This window comes from Moschus berezovskii, chromosome X (genome assembly GCF_049115385.1).
Source record: "Moschus berezovskii isolate FMDL1 chromosome X, NW_MosBer_1.0, whole genome shotgun sequence".
Taxonomy (NCBI): domain Eukaryota; kingdom Metazoa; phylum Chordata; class Mammalia; order Artiodactyla; family Moschidae; genus Moschus; species Moschus berezovskii.
In genome coordinates this window covers 4,077,919-4,087,885 of record NC_142488.1, presented here as the reverse complement: position 1 = coordinate 4,087,885, position 9,967 = coordinate 4,077,919, and the positions used below count along the sequence as shown (strand labels likewise).

The 9,967-nt window shown below is 41.3% G+C and overlaps 1 protein-coding gene across 2 annotated transcripts; it reads right to left on the bottom strand.

Moving 5' to 3' along the window:
- Positions 1-855: 855 nt before the first annotated feature.
- LOC129534876 (allergen Bos d 2) lies at positions 856-7,160 on the bottom strand. 2 transcript variants are annotated; one of them, XM_055393395.2, is made up of 7 exons: positions 7,038-7,160; positions 5,881-6,020; positions 5,622-5,692; positions 3,701-3,808; positions 2,640-2,741; positions 2,434-2,470; positions 856-1,004 (listed from the first exon to the last, which is right to left on the bottom strand). In XM_055393395.2, exons 1-6 carry the CDS (start codon positions 7,116-7,118, stop codon positions 2,454-2,456), a joined length of 519 nt encoding a protein of 172 aa, XP_055249370.1. In that variant the 5' UTR covers positions 7,119-7,160; the 3' UTR covers positions 856-1,004; positions 2,434-2,453. The 2 variants fall into 2 exon arrangements, with proteins under 2 accessions (XP_055249370.1, XP_055249369.1); XM_055393394.2 differs by lacking the exons at positions 856-1,004; positions 2,434-2,470 and having other exon boundaries at positions 2,506-2,741.
- Positions 7,161-9,967: the final 2,807 nt, after the last annotated feature.

The window sequence follows — 9,967 nt, the reverse complement described above, 5'->3', positions numbered from 1 at the left end:
CTGCTTTAGTAAACACTGTTCACTTCTGTTGTATGTGTGTGTGTGTGCTCAGTTCATAAATCATGTCTGACTCTTGTGAGTCCATGGACTGTAGCCTGCCAGGCTCCTCTGTCCATGGGATTCTCCAAGTAAGAATACTGGAGTGGGTTTCCATTTCCTTCTCCAGGGCATCTTCTTGACCAAGGGATCGAACCTGCAACTCTTGCATCTTCTACATTGGTAGGTTTATTTATTTATTTTTTTACCACTGTGCCCCCTGGAACCCATGTAAGACTGCATTCTGCAACATCCTTACCACGTCCTGCAACCCAACAGCAGATGAATGCTGCTTGACACCATTGTTGAGTTGTTTTCAGGTTCCACTTAGGACGGCTCAGATTAAGATGTCTGACTGCAGCTGTTGCTAAATTGCTTCCGTCGTGTCCGACTCTGTGCCACCCCATAGACGGCAGCCCACCAGGCTCCCCCGTTCGTGGGATTCTCCAGGCAAGAACACTGGAGTGGGTTGCCATTTCCTTCTTCAATGCATGAAAATGAAAAGTGAAAGTGAAGTCGCTAAGTCATGTCCAACTCTTAGCGACCCCATGCGCTGCAGCCTACCAGGCTCCTCCGTCCATGGGATTTTCCAGGCAAGAGTACTGGAGTGGATTGCCATTGGCTTCTCTGAAGGTGTCTGACTGACCAATCCCATTTCTCATGTGACATTTGATCAGAACCTCATTTCGCCACATAGAACTACCTTCTGTGGTTTATTCTCTCATCTGACAGAAACACTTGCAGGGTTCACACCATGCATCATAAACAGAGTTATTTCCCCCTTCATTGTACACTGGATTTTCTGCATGGTTGAATTTACATGTTTTGAGTATTTGCAAATATAGAGCGTTTGTTCACCACACATATGTGCTTTGATCAATTTATTGATAAGTTTAGGAACCCAGTAACATTAGCAAGAGCAGAGGACATTCATAGTTGGAAAGCTGTGGGTTCAGGGTCGTGATTTCCTGGGAGAGAAGAAATGATGATTTAGAGGAAAAGGTCTACTGTCTTCATATGAATGATTAGGACACATTAGTACTTTGATGCAGCTCTATTCTTGCTTCTTTTTTTTTTCTTTTAACATAAAATAAAGTAAAACATTGTTGAGCTGATTAGCATTAATATGATATTGGCTGGAGCATGATAGAAGCAGTTGCTGATGGAAGCAGTGGGGAAATTTTCCTACAAGACCCATTTCAGAAGTTCCTCTGTGTGTGTATACCCGGGGATCCCATGGAATTACCCACCTGGAGAAACTAGCTGTAAGCAGTCTGGTTTCAGGTCTGATATTGAAAGACACTAAGTTATGTATTCACAGCTCTGAGATGTAAGAGAGTATATGCTAAGTGACCCGTGCCACTTACATGTTCTGTAATATCATTTATCATCATACATGTGTTGTGGCTGCAAGGTCATTCATTCACAGTGGGATTCCCCAGCGATCATCCTATCTTAGAGCTCAGGGCTTCACACCACCTCCATTGTCCTTAAAGCATCTCACTGTGGGTTCTAGACCGATGTCAGTGTTTAGATATTCTAATCCATAGACTAGGAAACCCAAGCCTTTGACATACGGCAAGGTGAAGAGTTTTGTCATCCCATTCTTTTTCTAAATTAATTTTTATTGAAATGTAGTTGATGTTCACTGTTGTGTTAGATTCAGGTATAGAGCAAAGTGATTCGTTTATACATTTGTTGTTGGTTTCTCGGTATGATGTTTCCCAGTCTTCTGTGACCGTATGGACTACAGCTTACCAGATTCCTCTGTTGGATTTTCCAGGCAAGTATACTGGTGTGGGGTGCCATTTCCTATTTGAAGGATCTTCCTGACCCAGGGATAAATTCACGTTTTCTGTGTCTCCTGCATTGGCAGGCAAATTCTGACTCTGAGTCACCTGGGAAGCCCTCACTTACATATATATGTAGGTAAATGTATACCTTTTTTCATTCTTCTTCTTAAAAGTTATTAGAAGACATCGAGTATAGTTCCCTGTTCTCTCCAGTTGGTCTTTGTCATTTATTTTATGAATTTTACTGTGTATCTGCTCATCTCAAACTCGGAATTTACCCCTTTCCTGCTTCCCCTTTGGTAACCATGAATTTGGTCTGTGTTTGAGTCTGTCTCTGTTTTTTATGGGTGTTCATTTGAATTGTATTTTAGATTCCACATGGAAGTGATAGCATATGATATTTGCCTTTCTCTTTCTGAGTTACTTAGTAACATCATCTCTAACTCCATTCATGTTGCTGCAAATGGCATTTTTATTCTTTTTCTTGGCTGAGTAATATTCCATTGTGTATGTATCCCATTGTTAAAGCAGTAAAACTCCCATCTCCTAACGTGTTAACCTACTGAGAAAAAAAATGTGTTGTATATGTCATATTTCTACTCACCCAACCGCTCTTCACTGTTCTTATGGAGGACAGTTGTCTGTGAAAGGGAATGAATGAGAGGGCATATGACCACTGACACGCCTCTATTTCAAAGGATTATTTCAAAACAGCTCTTATTAAAGATATCTCTGCCAATAGGTAATGTGAATTGAATGCCCTGGTGATGTGTTTTCATTTCGGATACCTGTCATCATCTGGGGCTTTACCTGTTTCTATGACATTCTCTATATTTTCATTTGGAATCCCCCTTTCACTGTTCAGCTCCTGATACTTCTGAAGTTCTTCTTGAGTGAAACTGGTTCCTTTGGCTGGATTTCATAGCAGACAGGGCAGAAGAGGTGTGCATTAGAATCTTTTATGGATTAGTGTCACCTGGCTCCTACCTGTAGTGATCGGTAAGTCTCACCAGCGCCACTGCCCTCCATGACCATCTAAACCCTGCCCCCCCAGATAGTTTTCTGCAGACGTGCCCGAGTGTGCACACAGGGTCCATGGGGGTAGAGTCCATATAGTTAACATGTTATCACATTCCAGTTCAGAGATCTACTGAGTGAATTGCTAATCATTCAGCCGAGACCTTAAACATCCCCCTGTGAGATGCAGTCTTTCATGGGACATCAAAGAAGGTCATGGCGGGTCTGAGACTCAGAATTCCTCCCAACTCTGTCTCCTCCTGTCCACTTTGACTACATTCTAGAAATCCATCCCTGGGGTTTTCATGAACCGATATGAAATGAACGGGTGTGGTAATGATGGGGAAGTTTCAAAACCACACTCATCCTAGTGAGATGGAATGGGACCCTGTGTTCCTTGCCCCACCCACCAGGTTTTTGGCCTGCCTTTTGTCTGTGAAATATACATGTCAAAGGATAAGTTTAATCAGAGAAATGAGAATGCAGAAAAGCAAAGGAAAACAGTCAAAAGAGACCAAATAATATTAATGTAGTCATGAAGCAAAGACCTCCCCAAGGACAATAGATACTGTTCTGGGTCGTATCCTGTGAGCTCTTTGCTACCACATGGACTGTAGCCCTCCAGGTTCCCCTGTCCATGGGGAGTTCCCAGGCAAGAATACTGGAGTGGGTTGTTATGCCCTCCTCCATGGGATCTTCCCGACCCAGGGATCAAACCCAGGTCTCCCGCATTGAATGTGGGTTCTTTCCCATCTGAGCCACCGGTGAAGCCCTATCGTAAGGTTTGTGTACGTCTCTCCTTAGCATAAAAGTACTGATCATATGAGCTCATCTACATGAGCTATAGTACTTACCAAGACCTTCAGTCATTTTTGTGATCTTCTCCCCATCATCATTTTCAACATAAGTTACCAGCATGTTTTGTGATGCATGAATCACTTCCAAAGTATTTGAACCCTTGTCTATGACAGAAGAAAAATAAAAATTCAAACCTCAGTATGATTCACTGCTTTTCTTTTCAGTTGAACGTGTCTTATTCTTCACATGCTCTCTTCGTCTGTTTTCCCTCTGATGGTAAACTCAGTCTCAATGACATTTCTAGTGCTGTGTTGTTAGAAACTTTAAGACAACCAGTGAAGTAGGAAAGCTCTCTCCACACACCCCTCTCCTGAAGATTAATAAGACTTCCAGTCTTCTAAGCTGAGCAGTCTGTGAACGATAGCAAAGTTGCTTGTTGCAACTATAGTATATGTTGAGCCTCAGTCATCTCATACCCACTCACAAGAACTGACTATTACATTTTCAGGAATTTTGTGACCTAGTTTGCAAGTACAGTCATGGTTAGAATGGAATTCTAAATAATTAAATGAATTTTAGTAAAATGAAAGTTACTACATAATCCAGAGTTATTTCCTAGCACAAGAGGTAACAAAAGAGGTACAAGTTAGTCTACTGCCTAATGTTGGACATATATACTCTTTAACGATTGAAGATTAGATCCTGTGGCTGCATGTCCACATTTGAAATTAAAATGGTTGTATCAGACCAAGATTAGAATGCTCCATGTATATGTTTTCAATGAAAATGAAACCCATGGGCATTTGATCACTTAATGTAATGTTACAGTGTTGATGGGCCTCCCTGGTGGCTCAGAGGTTAAAGCATCTGCCTGCAATGCAGGAGACCTGGTTCAATCCTGGGGTCGGGAAGATCCCCTGGAGAAGGAAATGGCAACCCACTCCAGTATTCTTGCCTGAAGAATCCAATGGACGGTGGAGCCTGATGGGCTATAGTCCATGGGGTCGCAAAGAGTTGGACATGACTGAGCGATATGTGTGTGACAGTGTTGATATTAACATTTGAGTACCATTTCCTGTTATTTTCAACTACAGAGATAGAAATCTATGTTAGTGCCCCTTTCAACTTATATATTGATATTATATTTGAGAAACATTTCTTGTTATTTCAAACTGTGGAGATCAAAGTCTATGCTAAAGTCACTTTCAATGTATGTTAAATATTAGTTTGAAATTTTTGCTCTTATTTTGAAGTGAACTGAAAATCACTCGGTCGTGTCTGACATGTGTGAACCTTGGCCTGTCTCCCATCAGACTCCCCTGTCCATGGGATTCTCCAGGCAAGAATACTAGAGTGGGTAGCCATTTCCTTCTCCAGGGTACTTCCCAACCCAGGGATAAAACCTGGGTCTCCTTCATTGCAGAGCTCTTATTTTAGCTGTTCTCATTTTGGGGCTTGAAATTAATCGTGTTCTACTTACTACACTTCCAAATAAAGAAATTTAATATTTAAGATTTTAAGCAAATTTGATCACGTATGTGAAATACAAGAAAAAATTTTGATAGAGTCTTTATAATCTTAAAATACTAATGTATATATTTTATAATAATTTATATTATATAATATATATGTAATCTTATGCACTTCACCATGCCCAGGGAACATGTATAGTCACCGTTCTGAGGCTTTTTCTCAGAGACCATCAATGTCTCACAACACCAGGATGAGGTCCAAGGGTAGAACGTTGCCGCTGATGATCTCTGAAAAGAAGCTCCAGAATGTTGACTCCTGGTGTTGTGAGACAGAATTGATTCCTGAAAAATTAAATGTCTTTTCCAAGATTGCATTGGTAATGAGCAGAGGAAACAGTCCACCCATCCAGACATCTAGTTGTCTTTGATAGAACCGAGGCTATCCAGTTGAACATGGTTGCATGGTTTTGGGAAGACAGCCCATTGGAAAAGCTGGAATACTCACATTCTATGACATAAACATATCCTTCTTGTCTCTTTGCCACTTCTGTGAGCAGCAGGCATGTGCCATCGTCCCTGGAAACCAACAGACAAGACATTCCTTCCTTACCATCCATTTCCCAGCGCTTGAGGACACCCTTGAGTAGAGTTTGCACCCTCAACTTCACAGCCATGACGCACACCTTTCACTGAACATTGGAGCCTGGACCCCATGTCCAAAGTCAACAGTCTCTTTGCTTGCCGTTGAGGACAGTTGTGCTTACTTGTCATAAAATGTAATGGAGAGGTATTCACAGTCATCAATACATTCAATCCGACGATAGTAATCCCTCAGTGGGCCCCCTTCCACAATCTTCTCCTTGTTGTCCGCAGCTGCGTAAATGGTGCGCCACTCTCCTGGAATCTAAGAAGGAAGGTCTCCATAAGCATCAGTCAATATCTCTTTTGGTTACTCACCAGTTCACAGCACCACCTTTGCTTCTGCATTTTGCACAGAAGAGAAGTAAATTCAACCTTAATAAGCAGAGTTCTTGGAAGGAAAGTTATGACCAACATAGATAGCCTATTAAAAAGCAGAGACATTACTTTGCCAACCAAGGTCCGTCTAGTCAAGGCTATGGTTTTTCCAATGGTCATGTATGGATGTGAGAGTTGGACTGTGAAGAAGGCTGATCGCCAAAGAATTGATGCTTTTGAACTGTGGTGCTGGAGAAGACTCTTGAGAGTCCCTTGGACTGCAAGGAGATCCAATCAGTCCATTCTAAAGGTGATCAATCCTGGGTGTTCATTGGAAGGACTGATGCTGAAGCTCCAATCCTTTGGTCACCTCATGCGATGAGTTGACTTACTGGAAAAGACTCTGATGCTGGGAGGGATTGGGGGCGGGAGGAGAAGGGGATGACAGAGAATGAGATGGCTGGATGGCATTACCAACTCGACGGAGTTGAGTTTGAGTGAACTCTGGGAATTGGTGATGGACAGGGAGGCCTGGCGTGCTGTAATTCATGTGGTCACAAAGAGTTGGACATGACTGAGCGACTGAGCTGAACTGAACTGAAGCAGAGTTCTACCCCATACCTTGTTGAATGACATGACATGAATACATGATTCGTATTGGAGCAGAAAGCCTAGAATTCAGGGTTGTTTAAAATAAAACACGTCATGATTTGTCATGACTCTCGGAATGATAGCATGTTATTATTATTTCTTTAGCCTATAGACAAATAAGATGAAGAAAAAATAAAAGACCAGGTAGACAAAGGGTTGTGTTTTTCTCAGGTAGTTACACGGACCCCACTATGTATACAATTTGATTGTACATATAAATCAGCTTATTTCTTACATGTACATAAAAACAGCCACACACACACACACACTCAAATAAGCAAGACCTTCTAGGAGATCACCTCCTTCTGGGTACCTTTGAGGGGTCTATCTCAGCTGGAGTTTCCTGGGCACCACAAACCAGACCAAAGAGGAGAGTCAGGCACACAACCTTCATCTTGGGACTCTTGTTGTCCTTCTGCTAGAGAAGCTGAGGATGTTCTGGTTGTTGGAGAGCTTGTGAATTGATTTCACGTTTTATAGGATAACATCTCTTGGCAGAATACATAATGATCAAACAGTGGTTAATCACACGATGCGGTTACATAGACGTCATCTTCTGATATCCTGGTTGGCAGCTGAGCTTTTTTTCGGGGTTTTATGTGGTTCTTATAAACCTATTAATTTTTAGAGAAGTGGCAGTGGATATAGACATAAAATTTTCAGCTTAAATGAGAAATCACAGAACACTTGAGTTATTTCCAGGACAGTGATATTTATATTCTTGTCCATCCTCCAAGAGTCCAAGACACATATCTTCAACCTCTGTGTTATTTCTTTTCACATTGAAGAGGTCTGTTTAAGCTTATTTTCTAAAAGTACAGATGGCACTGTCTGGTTTAAAAAGATAAATATGTGTTGTCTCTACCAGGAATCAGTCATCAGGGCATTCCTCCAAGGGGTCTGTATTTTTATTTTTAATGTATTGAAATTGAAATATAGTTGATGTACAATATTTTTTGTTACAAGTATACCATATAGGTAGTCATAATTTTATCACTCCTTTTGAAGTTATAAATATGTAGGCTTTTTTATTGCCTATGTTTCATAATATATATTTTTACATTATTTATTTTAACATAGTAGTTTGTACCTCTTATTCCACTCCACCTGTCTGAACCCACCACTTTCCTTCACCCCACTGGTCACCTCTACTTTCTTTTCTGTATCTTTTTTGTTATATTCTAGAGTTTTATTTTTTATTTCGCAAATATTCCACTGATTTGTATATGGATACACAGATACATGTGTGTGTGTGTGTGTACATATATAGATGTTAAAGCTGAATTTAGAAAGGGCAGAGGAACAAGAAATCAAATTGCCAACATCCATTGGATCATCCAAAACGCAAGAGAGATCCAAAAAAGCATCTGTGTGTGTGTTAGTTGCTCAGGCGTGTCTGACTCTTTGTGACCCCACAGATTATAACCCGCCAGGCTTCTCTGTCCATGGAATTCTCCAGCCAAGAATACTGGAGTGGATTGCCATTCTCTTTTCCAGAGGAACTTCCCAACCCAGGGACTGATATCTGGTCTCGTGCATCGCAGGAAGGTTCTTTACTGTTTGAGCTACAGATAAGTTCATCTACTTCTGCTTTATTGACAATGCCAAAGACTTTGACTATGTGGATCACAACAAAATGTGGAAAATTCTTCAAGAGATGGGAAAACCAGACCACCTTACCTGCCTCTGTAGAAATCTGTATGCAAGTCAAAAAGCAACGGTTAGAACCGGACATAGAACAACAGACTGGTTGCAAATTGGGAAAGGAGTACATTAAGGCTGTATATTGTCACCCTGGTGATTTAACGTATATACAGTGGACATTATGTGAAAACCTTGGCTGGATGAAGCACAAGCTGGAATCAAGATTGCCGGGAGAAATATCAATAACCTCAGTTGTGCAGAAGAAACCACCCTTATGGCAGAAAGCAAAGAGAAACTAAAGAGCCTCTTGATGAAGGTAAGAGTGAAAAAGCTGTCTTAAAACTCAGCCTTAAAAAAACTAAGATCGCAGCATCTGGTCCCATCACATCATGGCAAATAGAAGGGAAACAATGGAAACAGTGAGACACTTTATTTTCCTGGGCTCCAAGATCACTGCAGATGGTGACTGCAGCCGTGAAATTTAAAGACGCTTGCTCCTTTGAAGAAAAAGCTATGACCAACCTAGACGGCATATTGAAAAGCAGAGACATTACTTTGCCAACAAAGGTCCATCTACTAAGAGCTATGGTTTTTCCAGTAGTCATGTATGGATGTGAGAGTTGGACCACAGAGATGGCTGAGTGCTGAAGAATTGATGCTAATGAACTGTGGTGCTGGAGGAGAATCTTGAGAGTCCCTTGGCCTGCAAGGGGATCCAGCCAGTCAAACCTAAGGGAAATTAGTCCTGAATATACATTGGAAGGACTGATGTTGAGGGTGAAACTCTAAAAATTTGGCCACCTGATGTGAAGAACTGACTGATTCGTTGGAAAAGACCCTGATGCTGGGAAAGATTGAAGGTGGGAGAGAAGGGGACGACAGAGGATGGTATCACCAACTCAATGGACATGAGTTTGAGCAAACTCTGGGATAGGATGAAAGACCAGGAAGCCTGACTAGTTGTAGGCCATGACTGAGCAACTGAACTGATCTAAATATATATAAATACATATAATTCCTGTGCCGTCTTTGGGCTTCTCAGATGGTGCTAGTGGTAAAGAACCCACCTGCCAATGCAAGAGATGAATGTAGATTCCACCCATGAGTTGGGAAGACCCCCTGGAGAAGGAAATAGCAGCCAACTTCAGTATTCTTTCCTGGACAATCTCATGGACACAGGAGCCTAGCGAGTTACAGTCCCTGGGGTCACAGATGTTGGACATGACTTAGTGACTAAACCATCATTATCATGGTTTCGTTATACATTTCATTTAATTTTAATGAAAAATTTTCAACAAGAGCCAATTTTCATCTTCTACCCCATTCAAAGATCCCTCCCAAATTCGTCTCTCCAATTTAATTTTTCCTTAAGGTTATAAGCTATTGTCACTGCAGCATATGAGATTTCTACCTTGCATGCAGCCCCTGACACTGCGATCCAGGTTCTTTCAACCATCCTACTGCCGGTCCTCACATCAGGCAAACTAGATTAAACCCGGGGCGAATTCATGTCAATGTATGGCAAAACCAACCAATATAATATTGTAAAATAATTTGCCTCCAATAAAAAGTAAATTAATTAAAAAAAAATTATTGAAC